Source organism: Phocoena phocoena, chromosome 20 (assembly GCF_963924675.1).
Source record: "Phocoena phocoena chromosome 20, mPhoPho1.1, whole genome shotgun sequence".
In the NCBI taxonomy this organism is placed as follows: domain Eukaryota; kingdom Metazoa; phylum Chordata; class Mammalia; order Artiodactyla; family Phocoenidae; genus Phocoena; species Phocoena phocoena.
Window position 1 is genome coordinate 50,641,934 of NC_089238.1, and position 19,002 is coordinate 50,660,935.

A 19,002-nucleotide genomic window follows, 5' to 3' on the forward strand; every position below is an offset into this window, starting at 1 on the left:
GGTCGCATTGGGTCTTTGCTGCTGCATGCGGGCTTCCTCTGGTTGCGGCGAGCGGGGGCTGCTCTTCGTTGCGGTGCGCGGGCTTCTCGTTGCGGTGGCTTCTCTTGTTGCGGAGCATGGGCTCTAGGCGCAGGGGCTTCAGTAGTTGTGGCGCACGGGCTTAGCTGCTCCACCGCATGTGAGATCTTCCCAGACCAGGTCTCAAACCCGTGTGTCCCCTACATTGGCAGGCGGATTCTTAACCATTGCGCCACCAGGGAAGCCCCTCTTTCACAGGGTTTTTGCAAGGACTAAATGTGTGTGTGTGTGTGTGGAAACAGAGCAAGCTTAGATCGGTGTCTGGCAAGTTGTAAGCAAAATATAAATGTATCTTTCCCGTGAGTCATAACTTGCAGAGAACAACGGTATCGAAACCATACCAACAATAATTTGGAAAGGAAATAATTTGACCACTCATTGTGTGTATGTAGCAACTGAGTTTTGTTGATTTCCTTTTCCTCTGCCCTGCAAAGGATATTCGATCAGATACCCATTCATCTCTTTAGAAATACTTTGTTAGCTACCTACTGTGTGCCAGGCACTGGCTTGGGCCAGGGACCCACGTCAATGAGGTCGGAGTCTGACAGCACACACCCAGCTACGTAACAGGATTCAGGACAGAGAGTTAAGGTCAGTAGAGGTGTCTGGTAGAAACTCACATCGGAGGTGACCCTGAACTTGGTAAAGATGGGAGTTGTCGCCTGCCCCGTATGAGAACTCTGCTCAGACATCACGTACGGTGCCTCCAGCCTTCCCAGTTCCCTTCCTCCCATTCCCAACCTCTGCCCCATCCTCTTAGCTCCCGAGTTCCGTGCTGGGAGCGGGCGCGTTGCTCGGTGCCTTCCTGTTCCGTACGCACCGCTCTGCTGAGTCAGGAGCTCACGCTTCTCCATCTGCTTCCCATCTTCCAATTTTTTTGTTGTTGTAGATGTTTCTCGATCACTGAATTAAACACTTTTTTCCCTTTAGTATACTGGTAATCGAGTTTCTGGAGGGAAGGCCGATAAAAATGCCTGAGTTGAATCTACCACGTCTACACAGGCGCCCCTCCCCCCAAATCTATGCTTTTTGGACCATGACATAGCCCCAACACTGAAGGATGAGCAGGGATCACGCAGGCAGAGAGCGTTCGTGACAGCTGCCACTACTTCCACTCCACCCACCCTGCCTTTATCTGCTGAGCGTTACGTGCCAGCTCCGTGTAAATATGCTACATACACAGTCTGACTTAGTTACCGAAATTACGCTATCTGTATACCAGCAACTCAAGTTTACAGATGAGGAAGTGGGCTCAGAGTGGTTAAGTTTACATCTCAAAGTCACCCAGCTGTTGTTTCTTGTAGTTTGGGTGCCCCAGGAGGCTGACTCCACAGCCGAGATAGGCGTGAGGCTCGTCAGGTTGTGCTCTGGGGATCCACGCCTGTAGGGGAGCAGCGTGGCCAGCAGGGTGGGGCAGGGGGAGGATTGAGCTGTGATGTAGGAGTAACAGACACTTCACCAGTGCCGAGGAGACTAAAGCCAGGGTGACCCTGCAGAGATGTCCTGAATTGGGACAAAGAGACCAGGCAGTCATTAATGTGGCTGCCTCCTGGTTTGGATGCATCCTTGGGCAAGGCAGCTCCCTCTAGCTGAAGGCACTTCCTAAGAAGGGATCCTGCCGCTAGCAAACAGCAGCCCAGCCGCGGGGGAAATGAGTGCCTCCTGGCTCAGAATGGGCTTCTGGGTAGCACACCACAGTATCCACTACAGTGTCACAGGCTGACTTGGAAGCCACATCTCTCTCACTTTAGAGTCTGTTCATGTAAGTGGGGTGCGGGACAGAGGGCAGGAAGAAGAGAAAGCTAGAAAGGTAGGTCAGCTCGTCTAAGGTAGGAACTTGTACCTCACAAAGGAGCCAGCCCTGAGAGGGGATAATAGTTACGTCTGATCGGAGAAGTGCCATGTTCCTGGGAAACCATCCAGGTGGTGGTACACGGACTCCTAGAGCAAAACCAGTTGGTGGGGTTCATCTGATATTCTAGATATACCTGCGTCAGGTATTTCAGTTGAGAAGGAAAAGAAAATTTCATTCTTTTTCCTTTCCTTACATCACTGGTTTCTGTTTCTTATTTGAAAATGTTGTTCCTCCCATAGGGAAAAGGTTTGGTTAACGCGGGTGGTAAAGCTATCTTTGTTTAAAATATTCTCTTTGAACGAGGGAACAGTGACATCACTAAGTTCTAGGACAGATTCTTCTCGGGCAGTGTAATCGTTAGGGACCTGTTTGTGCGTCCATTTGAGGAAGTGACAAAACCAAAAGCAGTTTGGAGGTTTGGCACCTTCGCTATGGTCAGAGGAGTGCGATGTGAACGCACACCATTCTCGTCTCTGCGCCCTCTCCTGTCGGTGACCAGACCGAACCAAGGGACCGTCCCCAGCTTAAGAACACATGCCCTAACTCTACGTTCGGGATAACCAGAGGGTTTTCTCCGCCCACCAGGCTTGTGATGCTGCACCAAAGAAGTCAGTTCTGAGCCTGTATAAGCCCAGCTTCCATTAACACCTGAAAAATAACAATTCACGGTCCTGAGATGTCCAGTCCCATGAGGGGCCCTGTCCCCTCCTCTCCCTGGTACCCTACCTACCCGGTCTCCATTCCCTCCTCCCATATCCTCTTTTTTTTTTTTTTTTAAATTGAAGTATAGTTGATTTACAATGTTGTGTTAATTTCTGCTGTACAGCAAAGTGACTCAGTTATACATATAATCTATTCTTTTTTTAAATTCTTTTCCCTTATGGTTTATCATAGGATATTGAATATAGTTCTTTGTGCTGTACAGTAGGACCTTGTTGTTCATCCATTCTGTATATAAAAGCTCACATCTGCTCACCCCAACCTCCCACTCCATCCCTCCCCAACCCCCTCCCCCTTGGCAACCACCGGTTCGTTCTCTATGTCCATGTTTCTGTTTCGTAGGTGGGTTCATCTGTGTCATGTTCTATTTTATTTCTTTTAATTAATCAATTTATCTTTGGCTGTATTGGGTCTTTGTTGTGGTGCACGGGCTTCTCACTACAGTGGCTTCTCTTGTTGTGGAGCGCGGGCTCTAGGCACGTGGGCTTCAGTAGCTGTGGCATACGGGCTCAGTAGTTGTGGCTCGTGGGCTCTAGAGCGCAGCCTTAGTAGTTGTGGCGCACGGGCTTAGTTGCTCCGTAGTATGTGGCATCTTCCTGGACCAGGGCTCGAACCAGTGTCCCCTGCATTGGCAGGTGGATTCTTAACCACTGCGCCACCAGGGCAGTCCCTGTGTCATATTTTAGATTCCACATATAAGTGATATCATATGGTATTTGTCTTTCTCTCTGACTTCACTTAGTATGATAATCTCTAGTTGCATCTATGTTGCTGCAAGTGGCATAATTTCATTCTTTTTTGATGGCTGAGTAGTATTCCATTGTATATATGTACCACATCTTCTTTATCCATTCATCTGTCAGTGGACAGTTAGGTGGCTTCCGTGTCTTGGCTATTGTGAATAGTGCTGCTTTGAACATAGGGGTGCATGTATCTTTTTGGATTAGAGTTTTGTCCGGATATGTGCCCAGGAGTGGGATTCTCTTCTCCGTGGTACCCTACCTACCTGGTCTCCATTCCCTCTTCCTGTGTCCTCTTATTCCCACCCACAGCCCTGGAGGGTCCCAGATCCTGCGTCCCTAAATGAGAGACAGCTTGAGGGTAGATGGGTCTCTTTGTCATCACATATGGATTCCACTTGTTGTACAAAGGATCTAAGGCAACAGGGGTGCTGTTTTCAAGGATGCTGAACTCACAGGGAGCACAGTTCCCAGTGAGCCGGGGAAATCGTTAGGTCTGGAGTCAGGCCGATCTGGGTGTGGATCCTGGCACTACGTTCAAGTATTAGCTATGTCTTGTTGTGGAAAGATCTACTATGATTGTGCAAAATCTTGACCTACAGATGTGCAAGAATACTCCTGTGGCCCTTGGGCTGTGAACATATCCCCATTTATCCCGGTGCCGGTGCTCAGAGTAGGGCCTGGAGTCCAAGTGATTGGGCTCAGCCTCTGACTCTGCCACTTTGCCCCTTGACCTTTGCCTCTGTGGGCTTCAGGACCCTCCCTGTAATTGGGGAGCGTGGATGCAAAGTGTGGACGCTCCCTGGAAGCATTTGAGGCACATGCATCCCTGAGCTTGAGGGATGCCCCTCACAATCAGAATTTAATGAACAAGAATGATCTGTTCCTAAGTCATTTCACTTGCTTGAGCCTCAGTTTCCCTATAAGTGAAATGGGGATAATGATGCCTCCCCAGGGCTCTGGCAAGAATTCAGCAAACTGGAGCTCAGCACCTAGAAAGTGCGATACAAGGTACCCATGCCCCGTATGGGATTCATACATCAGGAGACTGCCTGGTAAAGTCATTCGATTAGGAATCCACAGGGCACAGATGGTAGAGGACAGGTTTTTCATCCACCTCGACAGTTTGACGGCCAGCTACATGACTGGCTGTATCCCGACTGACACCTGGCTTAGTAGCTACTTATTTACGCATCTTCCTTTTTACAAGCCAGGCAATTGTGAGAGGAGGAATCCCATCAGGTGGGGCAGCCAGAGGTGGGGGAGAAAAAGCAGACTAAGGTGTCCCCCGGTGTTCCCCGTCGTCCTAAGGTCCGCATTTCTCTGAACTGCGAGGGCAGGAGAGTTTAACTGCAGTTGGCTGGTGGTGAGCCCACCCTGGTGGGATGCAGCCAGACAGCCCGCAAACGCCCAACCATAAACCCCGAGCCCTGCCGGCTTCCAAGAACTCTCCTTTGCGTGAGAAGCAATTTGCAGAAGAGGAACAGGGCAGGGGGAGGGGCGTCGGGCCCAGGTATTGTCCCAAACCACATGCAGGCAGAAATGGCGCCCCCGGACTTGAGGACGCTGGACCAGCAGCCAGGGGTCGGAGGACCAAGACATGGAGCTCGGAGACGAGGAAGAAGGTCCCCGAGGCTCTGTGGACAGGGACGTGGCCAGGGAGGGAATATGTACCTAGCCCGATGGGGCTACGTTTGCATGTTTACACATAATCCCAGGATGCCGTGCCGTGAACGGGGTATGGGGTCAGAGCGGGCATTAGCCATGAACGAGAACAGGGGCTTTGAACCAAGACAGACTCAGTTTGGATCTTCACTCCATCGCTTCCCAGGCACGCGGCTGTGAGTGACCTCACCTCCCTTATAGCCTCGACAGTAATAGCTGCCTGGTGAGGTGGTCCTGAGCGTCAGGAGTAATAATGGGCCCTTGGCACGGAGCAGGCTCTCGGTGAGCAGCAGCCGTTACCATGATCGGTACCGCTTTGTTGCTGTCGTTGGTCGGGGCCGGACTAACCCTCCCTAAGGCGGCTGTCACGTCTCATACTTACCTGGCCAAGACATGAAGAACTCAGGAGGGGTTTGGCAGGGAGATGATTAAGGGGCTGGAAGATGACTGATGTGACTGTACCTAGGTTGGGCAATGGCTAAAGGGGAGGCGCTGGGGCAGGTGACTGGTGAGTTTCTAGAGGGAAGGCCGAAAGGAGGATGATGTTCAGGTTTCGTCTCTCCCGGGGGTTGAAGGGAAAGCGGGAGAGGTGGGTCGGCTAGGAGGAGAATTTCTGACCAATAGGATAGTTTACACCTGGATTTAGGAAACAGCCTGGGGTTGCTGAATGGGCCGCCTGGGCTCCCTTGCGAAATCGTCGGGATTGGGCAGAAGTTGTCTTTTAGCTGCTACAATTCAGAATGTGGAACTTGCCACAGCTAGAAGCGGGGAGTCTGAGCTGGAAGACAGGTCAGGCCAGAGAGTTTCCCATCCAACCATCTCCTGCAGCCCAGACGCCAGCAGCCCTCGCCTCTTGCCTGTGACCGCATCCAAGCACAGGCAGCTGGTTGATTTTCACTGCGCATGTCTCCCACGCAGCCTGCCCGTCCCCCTCTCTCTGAGTTTTGCGTCCAAATCACAGGCACTGTCAGCGTGCTGGGGGCGGGGGGGGGGGGGCATCAGTATTTCTGAACCTGGTGGCACGTTTTCAGTGAGTGAGAATAACCCTACGTCTTCAGGAGCTGCATTAGAATCAAATGCCAAATTAAATAGCCACCAGGTGAATGGATACAATTTACATCCATTCATACACGGGTCGCTTTTGCTGTTGAGCTAACTGACTTCTGGGCTCTGAGTTGAAGGCCCCAAGATCTGCCTGCCTGGTGGGAAGAGTGTGAGAAAACCAGTTTTCATGCTTTGAGGCAAAAATCCAACCAGTGGTGTAAGAGAGACAGGGTTAATTGACCCTACAAGGTACAACAGAGATGCATAGGGGCCCATCATAGAAGCAGCACTGGAGCCAGCTGGGCATGGATTTCAAAGAGGATGTCACCACTTACCAGGTGGAGGACATTAGGCCAGTCCAGACCACTTCCGTGCCTCAGTCTGCTCCTCTGTAAAATGGGGCTAATACCCCACAGGGATGGACCCGTGTATTTTTCTAACATTTTATTACAAAAGTTTTCAAATCGAAAATTTGAAAGAATAATGGGGCAACCACGCATCTACCCAACACCTAGATTCTACATTTTTACTGCACTTCTTTAAAATCGCATTTTTATTTTATATTGGAGAATAGTTGATTCACAATGTTGTGTTAGTTTCAGGTGTACAGCGAACTGATTCAGTTATACATAGTCATAGAAACATTTTTTCAGAATCTTTTCCCATATAGGTTATTACAGAACATTGAGTAGAGTTCCCTGTGCTATATAGAAGGTCCTTGTTGGTTATCGATTTTAGATATAGTGATATGTATCTGTTAATCCCGAACTCCTAATTTACCCCTTGCCCTCACATTTCCCCTTTGGTGACTGTAAGTTTGTTTCTGAACTCTGTGAGTCTGTTTCTGTTTTGTGGATAAGTTTGTATCATTTTTTTTAGATGCCACATATAAATGATAGCACGTGGTATTTGGCTTTCTCTGTCTTACTTCACTTAGTATGATAATCTCTAGTTGCATCCATGTTGCTGCAAATGGCATCATTTCATTCTTTTTCATGGCTGAGTAGTATTCCGTTGTATACATGTACCACATCTTCTTTATCCATTCGTCTGTCGATGGACATTTAGGCTGTTTCCATGTCCTGGCTGTTGTGAATAGTGCTGCAGTGAACATTGGGGTGCTTGTATCTTTTTGAATGATGGTTTTCTCCAGATATATGCCCAGGAGTGGGATTGCTGGATTATATGGCAACTCTGTTTTTAGTTTTTTAAGGAATACTGCACTTAAAAAAAACAACTACTGCACCTGCTCCCTTCTCATTCTGTCCATCCCCTTTTCTAGGAATCATTTCCCAGGGATGTTGGGAGATTTAGAGTAGATATGTATAAAGGGCCAGGGCAGGGGGCAGGGTCTGGAATTTTACAGTACTTAATACGACTGTGGCTGTCGTTGAGATGTCAGTGCCCCGGTTTCATGGATGTGAACTTGGTTCTGGCTGCTGCGGTCGGGGGAGCAGAAAGACCAGTGGAATCCATGGCTAGGCTGGTACCCAGAGATGCTGGGGTAAAGATTGTTGAGAAAAGTGACCGCCTCTTGAATTTCTTGCTCAGAAGGTAGGAATGTCCACCCCCCCCTACTTTTAAGTCCCTCGGATGAAGGACAGATGAGCCATTTTGATCTGTATGCTTCCTCCTTCAAATTGTTAACAAACGGACCTGTAGCCAGGATGGAAGTACTATCTATGGTGTACTCAGGAAATCTCCAGACGTTACAGCCATCTTCCCAAGAGCCCGGTGAAGGGGCTGTTACGATGTCCATTTCATAGATGGAGAGACCGAGGCTCAGTGCCTTGTCACAGAGCTGCCAGGTGGCCAAGTCGGGACTCGAATTCATGTATCTCAGACTTCGGCTCCTGGGCTTTTTTTTTACACACCATCCCACACCGCCACCCGATCTGCAAAAATACCCAGAGCTTCCGTCTCCTCCCCACTGCTTATCCTCATTTCTCTTCACGACTCACTCAAGGGATGATACTGATTCTTGTTCAGATGAGGTTAGAGAGGCTCTCTCCCATCCCCAGGTGGCTGCAGGGGGCCTTTTAAAAAGGGAGAACTACGGGCAGTGAGGGCTGCTGCTTCACTCGCTCTGCAGGGGAACCGGCTTGGATTTGTACGGGATGCCAGGGCTGGCTCAGTTTTCTAAAGCCCTAACTTTGCAGCATTCTTCAAGGGCCCCAGAGAGTTCCTTGTGCCATGAAATTTAGTTTGGAAACTTCAATAAAAAAGTCCCGAAGGAAACTGTCAATTAACGCATTTACACCGAAGCATCATACTTGGGAAAAACACCTTCAAAAGCCAACGCTGTTTTCCAACCATTAAAGAGTTTACATGCAGCTTGGTTTCCATAGATACCTGAGGTAATGGCCCCCTTCCCCTCGTTGAAGAGTGAGTGTCGCTTGATTTCTTTCTTTTTACCTTAGTCTTTCATACTTTTTCCCTCCATCCCCATTTATGAAAAAGAAAGGTAACTAAATTGAAACCTGGCAGTGAGATCTGTCTGAGGAAGAGTTTGATTTATAAGCTCGGGGGGGGGGCGGGGGTGTCTTCATTTTTGCTCCCCTAATACTTCACGGCTTCTGCAAATAGTGTTGCTACATACAAGGAAGAAATGGAGACTTTTCAGGTGATCAAATGAGTTCCCCATCAAACACATAAACGTATTCGAAAGGGAAAGGGCAATGGTCTGTTGAAGAGGGACTGAGCTTTGGGTGTAGGGAAGAGGTGTTTGTAAATAAAGTTTTATTGGAACACAGCCATGTTCACTGGGGTATGTGTTGTCTGTGGCTGTTTTCAGAACAACAGTGGCAGGTCTGAGTAGTTGTGACAGAGACCATAGGGCCTACAGAGCCTAAAATATTTCGTCAGTCATCCTTGGCATACAGGAAAGAATTGGCGTTTGAGAGGCATTTAATGGTTTTGTCACTTTAGGCATGTGTTCATCTTGCTGTGACTGTTTCTGCATCTTTGCAATGGGAATGACTGACAGGGTCCTTTCTTAGGGTTGTGGGGACGTCAAGCCTCGAGCCCTGTGCTTGGTACGTAGTAGGGGAACAACAGATGTGAATTAGTATTTTTACTCCCAATTCTTTCAATAGAAAAACCCAAAGACGCCTCCCTGAAGATTCTAGAAGTCGTTTAGAGAAACCAAAGGAAAGTGTATAAAAACCCAAACCACATAGTTGAGCCACTGTTCCTGGGTCCGGTGGATGCCCAGGTGCCTCTTTCCTGGCAGTAGGTGAGGGAGCCTAAGTGGGGGACCCTGTTGAGAGAGGAGAAGGCAAACAAAAGAAACCACAACAGTCTAGGAAGAAATCTTTAATTTCTATTCAGCTTTCAAGAGTTTGAGAGAGGTGGGGTTTTTTTTTTTTTTTTCCTTTTAACAAACCACTTCAAGTACATGCCTTCAGATTATAAAAGTACCTGAAATTGCCTAGAATATTAGCATGCAGAGCTTGTTAGTATTTACATATATTTACAGAAGGAAGCAAGAGAAAGATCTACAGGTATTTACAGTCTACACAGGAGAAGAGAAAGGCGGCCTAATTGTATTTCCTAAAATACAGTAGGTGATGAGTACTCAGCACATGCATATTTGCACGATAGAATGCAATTTTAAAAAAAGAAAGACATACCTTTGTAACCTTCTATGCTAAGGTAATTTTGTGTGTGTGTGTGTGTGTGTGTGTTTTGTTTCTAGTCTATTTGCACCAAGTGCTTTAAAATGTTCCCTTGCACCGAGGCAGAATTATTTACCCCTGGCAATTAAAGCCACAGCATACGTGATCATTTCCCACTAACTGGCGACACGCTGCTGGTGAATGAAATACCTGTTTCTCCTCTACCCGTCGACCACTGTGACGAGATCTGTCTGTGCAAAGGTAGTGCCTAAGGTCTCCCCGTTAATTATGGAAGTAATATAAATGAGACGCTCTCCGCAGTATGTTCTAAATGAAATATCAACAAGGCCAGCGTCTTTGAGCCTGAGAAATGATCCGTCGCAGAGAGCCCTCTATGAAAAGGCACAAACCTAACGCAGACGTGCTTGACTTGAAACAGTGTGGCTGGACGCGGAGGGCGGAGGGCGGCCTGCCTGTGAGATCTGATCGTTGCAGACTCCGTTCTCTTAATTCGCTGCTGGAAGAGTTAAGAGTTCGTGAATATCTTACCACGAGGCCATGTGGCCTCATCAGAGAAGACCCTGTGGGTTTTATCCCCCCATCACCAATGCCTTTTCGGTACTAGGTCGTAGGCTCTCTCTGTGTCCTAGGTGTAAAGGAACCGTCAGCCTTAACAATGGCAACAAACAGCTTGTTTGTTTGGGGTTCGCCCGCTCACAAAAATGGTCAGCTCTAAGGTTTTCTATGAGAGCCAGCGTGGCAGGCCCACTCGGTGGTGCGATTCTGTGCAGAAGAAGGGAAGGGGGGAAGCTGTCTGTTTCACTTGTACTGTGAAGATACGCTTTGCGCCATTTTATTAGAACTGAACCCATTCATTCTGCCTGGCGATAACTTTAAAGGTTTATTTCAGTATACATGGCAAATACAGAGGCATACATTTATATACAGTATACAGAGCTAGCTAGAACCAAGGTTAAAGAAGTAAAAACGTTTCAAATTAACACAAGCTAAATGCCTTCTTTGAGCTCTTAGGGATGCTCAATAGTCCTTCGGCACTAGTGTCCAGGTGGCCGGGTTGGAATATTTCAGGCATGGGCCATCGGATTTGTCCCAGGTGGAAGGATGATGCTTATTTTGGTGGCACGTTTCTAAGATCCTTCTGCTGAGCCATTGCAAAGTAACCCGTGGAAGAGTGGATACCCCAGTGCAGTTTTCCAGCCCAGCAAGGCAACTCCCTACTTGAAGAGCAATGTGGGCACCCCAGGCAGCATCAGCGCAGAATGCCCAGGGAATGCTTTCATGGATCTAACAGAGATGTTGTTACAGGTGTAACAACGTCCTCTCTTATTTTTAGTGAGACCGTCTCTCCAGCCCAATCAGTTCTAGAACATCTTTCTTTGGTACCAAAGGAGGGTAGAACAGGCATCATTCCTTTTTCCTCCTTCCCTCCTTTGGAGGACCCCCACTCCACCAGAGCACGTCTAGAAATAACAGCAGGTCTCAGGACGATGAAATCAGTCATGCTAAATGTTCCACCTTCACTCTTTTGAGACCAGCCATCAGTCTGTCACGGAACCCCTGCCATGTTTACGGCAAGAATTCTGGATCACGAAGGGGGTGTGAAAAGGGCCGCATTCATGTCAAGGGAAAAGTTCAGAACAGGTCAGCCAATTGAAAACACAGTCCTGAAAACCTCCCAGGGCCACGCTGCCCTGAAATGCTGCCGATGAGCATAAGCAAAAATCCCCTGGAGCCTTGCTGTCCGGAACAAACATGGCTCTGGACCTCTTTGGACGGTAGGGAGTGTCTGCCCACCCCTCCCCCAAACCTCAGGCCAGCAAAGACAAATCTGCTCTTCTGCCTTTAAAAGTCCTTTCCAGCTTTCCATCCTGAACCTCCTGGTCCCTGGGCTTGTTCCTGCAAAGATTTCTCAAGAGCATCACAGCCACCGTCCTCCCGACTTTCCAACTCATTCTGCCCTGGTCTTCAAGTCAGTCTCTTAAAACTGCTTAATGGTCTTGCTAGAGATTCATGGCTTTTGTCAAGGAGACTAGCATGGTCTTTGTAGCCTGATGTGGATTTGGGGGCATGATATTTGGGGCGCCTCAACTGCAAATAAGAAAGCCTCCATGTCATCGTGATTCTCTCCCAACGAAGATAGATGTGTGTGCACATCTGCTATGTGAAAGCTGTCCCACGTGTGCCCCTCAAACACCTGGCACTCAAACTGCCGTCTACTTTGTGGGGCTGTGCCCTGTGCCAGGACCCACTGCACTGATGATGGTGACGCGCTGGCATAGCCCATGGCTTAGCTCTCCTTCAGAGCAAGTGCCATCGAGCCCTGTGTCCCAGGGTCACCCAGGGAATGGTACTCCTTTACCTGCCACGGGACAGTCGGCTGAAAAGGAACCTCTGAGGCTTTCCATATTTGGGATTCTCTTTAGCAAAGAAACTCTTTCCCTGAGGCAGGAGGTAGGTGGTAGGTACACATTGTCTTACGTCAGGCGATAAGATCTGCATGTAATCTAAATGGATTCTCCAGAACACTCTCGAAGACTTTTCCAGCCTCCTCAGTTAGAAACGAATACCCGCTTTCCCGACCCTCTTCACTTTTTCTACTTGGGAAACTGAGTGGATTTCCCTTCTGTAATAAATGCTAAGAACAGCCTGTGAGTTAGCAAAACTCCCGAGGGCTATGAAGAAAGTTATATTACGATATCTACAAGAAGTTGTTGCAGGTACCTAAGCCTCTATTGTTTGGCGCCTTGGTTGTTTGGCGCCTTGATAGGAATCACTTACTTCTTAGGAATTAACTGGGGGAGGGCAGGAGAGGGAGGTGGATCATTTTCCTCTGCAAACCTGCTGTAACATGTCAGATGCTATCCTCCAAAAGACCATAGTCATTGTACACGTGTGTGAAGTTATAAGACGGAGATTGCTCGGGGTTTCGCTGGTTTTGATGCGGTTCCGTTCACGCTCTGAAAACAAGTCGATCGTCCAAGAGTAGTAGGTTCACAGCTGGTCACATCTGGCACCTGGAGGTGGCATTTTGAATCAGGTGATGATGGTTTTGTTAAGGGTCACTTGCCATTGGATCTTTCGAGGTGGCGCTGGGTCTTCACTTTTGTTTTTGTTAATCCTAATGGATATAATTTCCATTTAGTTCCCTGCCTACATCAACAATGGGAAACTCTCCTCCCAGCATTTCTCAGGTGAGCACATGACAGCCCGTTTTTTAAAAATTAAACGTACAGCCCATCCATTTAACTTTCGGCCAGATGTGGCCTGGCTGAGAAGGGAAAGAGGACTCCTCCTAAGGTAGCTTCAGCCACACGGGAGACACAGGGAACGGGCAGCCTGCAAATTTGTGTCGCGAGCTTGGGAAGGAGGTTTGGTACTGCATCGGGCATGGATTCCGGAGGGTCAATCTGTGGGATGATCTGTGTGGCTTTGGACGAGCTGCTTTTGAGCTCTGGTGCTAAGTAGGCTTCCCTGTAGATGGGGATGATGATTGCTCCTGGCTGGTAGAGCTGTGTGCGGGTTAGAATACGGTGCTTACGAAGCTTTCTGCACAGTGCCAGAGGAATGGCTAGCTCCCAGCAGATGCTGGCCATCGTTACCACTTGAACAGCCCCCGTATGCAGCGACTCACTAGAAAAGGTCGACAGTGTGGAGGAAAAGGGTCCTTTCCAGGCACGTTCTCTGTCGTCTCCCGTCTCACATCATTTTGGCGGAAGTTGGTATGTTATTGATTTGCACTCATCCCACACCCAGGCAGGAGGGCCAGGGGTCGGTTGTGGTCACACCAGCAGGGAGGCCCTTGAGCCTCACGCCTGCATAAGCTGCATCGCTCTGCCAGCTAACATACAAACAGAATATGTGGCTCACCTGTCGGCTTAAAAGATCGGGCTTCCCTGGCGGCGCAGTGGTTGAGAGTCCGCCTGCCGATGCAGGGGACACGGGTTCGTGCCCCGGTCCGGGAAGATCCCGCGTGCCGCGGAGCGGCTGGGCCCGTGAGCCGTGGCCGCTGAGCCTGCGCGTCCGGAGCCTGTGCTCCGCGACGGGAGAGGCCACGACAGTGAGAGGCCCTCGTACCGCAAAAAAAAAAAAAAAAAAAAAGATCGTTCTCAGATGGTGAGTAGGGAACACATAACCTTTTGGAGCAGCTTGCTTTGTTTTTTTCTCTCAAATCAGATTTAAACCGTCCTATTGCTGAGGAACAGCTCTGCTCCAAGCACCTCAGTCTCAGGAGATGAACCCTGAGACACCGCGTCGCACGTTTCCAGTAGGGTAGCTGAGAACTCTCTTTGGGGAGGGTTATTGGGAGACATGAAGAGACTGAGAGGGCGGCCATCTGTCCCACCTATGGCACCTGCATTCACTGCCCCATCTCCACCAAGGCTCCGGGGTAAATGATTCTGCTGTACTCACCGGGGCGTTGCATCAGTTCTGCATTTGGAAATTGTTTCCTTTGCCTCACAGACCCCAGACGAGTAACAGGGAAAGGCTTTGAGGGTTCGAAGAGGCACCTGTCTTCTCTTCCTGTGACACCTGCAAACTTCTTTGTCCCGGGAATTCAGCACAGTCGTCACTGCCCGCTTCCGGAAGGGCCGTTCTCCTTCCCCGCCCTTGGGGTTCCAAGTCCAGTGTAGGTTCTGTGCCGTCCCCCCTTTCTCAGCTCCACTTTCTGCATAGATGATTCACTCAGCATGTGCTGTGCCGTGTCCTGATGCCGACGTGTCTGTAGGAAAGCAATCTTAGAACATCTGCTATTCTCAAAATCATTGAATATACAGATATCCCATGGTAGTGTGTCTCCTTTTTTATGTGTCTGTCTCAGAGTCAAATGTATTTTAAGACGGGAATTTATCCTTTCTTTTTTAAAGCAGCATGCATTTTAAAAGTAGAGAAACCTGAAAACTAAACGTAATTGTGTAACATGTGTCCTTATTAAAACGTAGGTTACATTAGAGTACCTACCAATGCATTACAAATAGTAACATGTGGGTGGATTTTTCCTTAAGCCTAGATTGTTGATCAGAAACCCCTGTACCTTTCTCTTGCCAAGAGTGAATATCCATTTGGAGTCCGTGTGGACAGCTGCGCGTTGAGGGCCAGTGGTTATCAAGTAAATGTTGATGAAACGTGGCTACGTCACCGTTTCGTCCCAACCAAGGGCTTTGGAAGGATGGATGATTTAGACCTCAGGGCCCCATAAATGAACAGTAACTGCTTTCTAACTCCCACCTTTCTGTAGTTGAAGACTGTGCCGCTCGTCCAACAAACGATTTCTGAAAGAGAATGATGAACCCCCCTTATTACCCAGATGCTCTTAATCCCAAACAAGAATCCTGGGTAATTGTACAGACGCTATAAAGATTGATGGCGTAGTTCTCCTTTGGCAGCTCACAAATGTTTGACTAAATCAGAAAAGGCATTCAGGCGTGATTAAAGATTCTACTGGGCTTCCCAGAAATCCTCAGCCCCGTGCGATCCACACCCTAACTCACCGCCGCTGCTACAGGACAGAGTCGCCACCCCGGTTCCCCAGATCAGCAACGGCATGCACAGGCTTCCCATGAATTTGTTCTTAAAAAATCACTGGGGGGAACCCACAGCTCCTGCTAGTGTTTATATATGTCAAGATATGGCTGTTATCGTATCACGACCGATCAGTAAGCAGCGGTGCCAACCAGCAAGGCAGATATTTTATATCAGAGTTGGTAACATCATTTCCTTGATAGGGCTCTTTCATTTTTTTCTGGATTACGGACTGATGCCCCCCCGCCACCCCCAGAGTGGCACGAAAGTCATTTGATGGCGATGAAAGTGCTCTTTAAAAATTTTTCTTCTATCAATCAGTTTAAAAATGTTTTCTCTTGTATCAGCAGAACCAGCTTATTTACTAATGAGATTTCCTAATGTGGCTCCGTCTCACTCTGGTGATAGGCCGAAAAGCTGATGAGCCCCAAATTAGAACTCGTTATTAAACCGTCATCCCATCTGATCATATAAAGATGTCACTCAGAGGCTGCCATGGGTGTAGCTGAAAAGAGCATTCCCTGAGAAGCCGAAAGGGTCGCGGGGCTTGGGACGAAAAGATGCTGTCAGTCACTACTTCACCGTCCAGTCTCTCTCTTTGCCAAATGTGCACAGTTGATCTTCAGAGCGGAAAAGGTGGTCTTTGCTTTCAGGTGCCCTGCTGTATGTGTTCTTCTACAGAGTCAGCACTGCTGGCGATGAGATTTAAATTGTGTATTGCCCTGAGCCTGGGGGCAAAGGAATCAAAGCCAGCTCTTGATAAAAGATTGGGCTTTACTCAACTTGACGGTTGTCAGCATGGTAGCCAAGTGGCGGTTTACATGAAATGAGGTCGATTCCAATTGCTTTCACATTCCGTGGAGGGAAAATGCATGCCCCCCGGCTCCCTCATCAACTCAACGTAAGCGCAGAATTTCTCTGCAAAAAATACCATTCCAACAATGCAAGAGAATGTGGCGTGGTTTCATTTTAGAATGTCAGAGGGGCAAAAGATTACACTGGGTTCGGAAGAATTCCGTTTGTTGCTTTCCCAAGTGGCCAACTTTGATCTTTTCTCAGGATTGGTGGAGCTGTGAGAGGCCAGTTTGTTGTGATGTATGAATGCTCACACTATAACCGCTCTGGGGTGGGGTTGAGGGAGCCTGGATTTAGGGATCAGCTGACTGGCTTCTCCCACCGCTTGAGAGCTGATGCCAAGGGCCCTGACCACTCTTTGGTGGTTCGGGCAGTTGCGAAGTAAAATGGAAATCGAAAACAGATATCCAGAAAATTATTCAAAAACACCATCTCCACCTGACATCTGCTAAGAATCGAAGCCAAGATGATATTTGCTTGCGTTGGCGAGATGAGCATCTCTACTCTTCCATTTGTCTTTAGAGAGGTGCTTTGCTTGCCTTTTTTCCCCACATGGGACACAGGGGCGTCAGATAAGCCACCGGAACTTCGTTAGATAAATGTGCTAAGGGTTATTAGGAATAATAATTCAGTGAAAGGAAATGTGGATGACATGGGCTCATGTCCATTAGACCTGAGCCACACAAATTGATTGGAAAAGAAACAGGTGAACCCAAGAAAATAAACAATTGGCTGTTTGGGGGGGTGGGCATGGGTGACAGGGCTGGGGAAATCACACACCGATTACTAGTTCGTTAAAGAGAAGTCACGCCAGGGGTTCAATTTTTGGACCAAAGGGCCTTGTCCAATCAAGCAGCCCGTTGTTATCAGAACTCAGGCATCCCATTCCCATGCCACGCCACCCTCCTCTGCACAAGCATGTCACTTCAATGTATTTGACCACATGGTTTCCAGACAAATGCAATAAACGTCCCCCCGCCCCCCTGCAACAAAAAACCCCAAGTCTACTTTATAGAACTTCCCTACAATCATAATACCTTGAGACCTTGATTCTCAGAATGACCTCGGCTCCCGAGGGTTGTACGAAACAACCACGGTGAATGCAAACCAAACCCTATGGGGGGGGAGGGGATGCTCTCCAGTAAGCACTCTGCTTGGGTACAGTTTAAACCCTGTAGGGGGAGAAAAAGAGTAAGCTTTTGGGTGGGGATGGAAACTCATTTCCTTAACGTTTTCCTAATGTTGACCTTACCCCCCGTTATCTTTCTCCATTCTCCCCTGCCTCCCAGCCCCCTTCTCTGTCAACTGATAATTAGTTGATGCAGCAAGGGCTGTGACGCACGTAACTGATCACGAGACGCCGGATAAACCGTATTGGTTTCAAATGAGAGCCGTGCCGACGGTGTCCCCCTACGCACACCAGCCGATTATTCTTAATTATGGCTTTTGCAAAGCAAAGTGATTTCTTGCCCTCTCTCCAGCATCCCTGACAGTATTCTGTCAGCCCGGATGATAGGGTGCCCCATCGGCACCCACGTCCCTAGCCACAGCGCCAATTGCTACTCAAAAGGTCAACCGGAAGTGATCAATTGCACTCATTACAACTTGCATTTTGAAGGGGGCTGGGAGGACATGGGTCCCCCCCCCCCCCACAAGCCACTGTCCCATTGCAAGTAGGGGCTGAATACGACACTTCTAAAAAGGTTTCCAGGATAAGGATAAATTCACCAACGTGTCTTGTGTCTGCATGAGGCATGTGTGATGGTGGGGAATGTGTGTATACGTGTGTCTCAAACATTTTAACACAGCATCACAAACCCCTTCCTCTAGCAGCCCCATGGGCAACGAATAAGGAAAAATCTGGCACCAGTCCCGCTTGGTTTGCTACCTGATGGGCCATGATTAGCGTGGTTGCTTTAGTTCAGAGAGAAGTTTCTAGAAACTTCTCGGTGTCAAATGACATGCGTTGAGAAGTGAGGGAGTTGGATGAACTTGTTCTCGCGTGTTCAAAAGGATCCCATCTTCTTCTCGTTGCTCAGAAGAGACACCTGATGTGATTAACTGATAGACGTGTAGTCTGTTTTCAAAGCCTTTTCCTATATGAGGTGTAAAAAGTCACGCTGGCTTTACGAGCGGAGTTTATGAACTCGTTTTCCCTGGATGGTCCCATCGTACCTTTAACAAACAGTCACGTGCTTTGAGTTCGGTACCCTCGGCCGTGCTGAGATCCAGATGCATCTGAACCAGGCAGGGAGAGACTCTTGCTCTTTCCCAGTTAGAAGAAAATCTTCCCATCACCTCTTTTCTTAAAAAAATAACGTTCCGTGGTCTTTGTTCTTTGCTTTCCAGCAACAAGGAGCCGCCACCACAGTCTTCTGTGCTGCCGCTCCAGAACTGGAGGGTCTGGGAGGGATGTACTTCAACAGCTGCTGCCGCTGCATGCCCTCGACGGAAGCCCAGAGCGAAGACACGGCCCGGGCCCTGTGGGCGCTCAGCGAGAGGCTGATCCAGGAAGGACTTGGCAGCCCGTCCGGCTAAGCGGGCGCTCGGCAAGGATCGGCGCACGTGCCCACCACGCGTGAGTGCTCGGACGTAACTGCCAACGCCGGACCCCTTCCAACTTATCATGCCAGGGCTTTCCATGTCCCTCCGACCCAGATCCGCTAGAGTCAAGGATATAAGAGTCGTCACAATGTGCGAAAAATGTTTGTTAGGTACCCGTGGGAAGCGGGGAATTCTGGGGGTAAAGGGACAATACGTCTTTTCTGGGGCTGGGTCAGGCCTGGGTCCCTCTGCTCCCCCGGTGATGGCCCGTTTGTTTGAAAGTGAAGCTTAGTTGCTCGGTAGGTTCTTCGTCTCACGGTGTAGGACAGCCTGGTGCCCCACT

General features: G+C 48.8%; 1 protein-coding gene across 1 annotated transcript in view; it reads left to right on the forward strand.

Moving 5' to 3' along the window:
* WWOX (WW domain containing oxidoreductase) overlaps positions 1-18,699 on the forward strand; it is a 980,876-nt gene extending 962,177 nt beyond the window's left edge. The window contains exon 9 of the mRNA XM_065898642.1: positions 18,465-18,699. Within this exon, the coding sequence (XP_065754714.1) occupies positions 18,465-18,653 (189 nt within the window). The 3' untranslated portion in view covers positions 18,654-18,699. The remainder of the gene's footprint in view (positions 1-18,464) is intronic.
* The last annotated feature ends 303 nt before the right edge of the window (positions 18,700-19,002 follow it).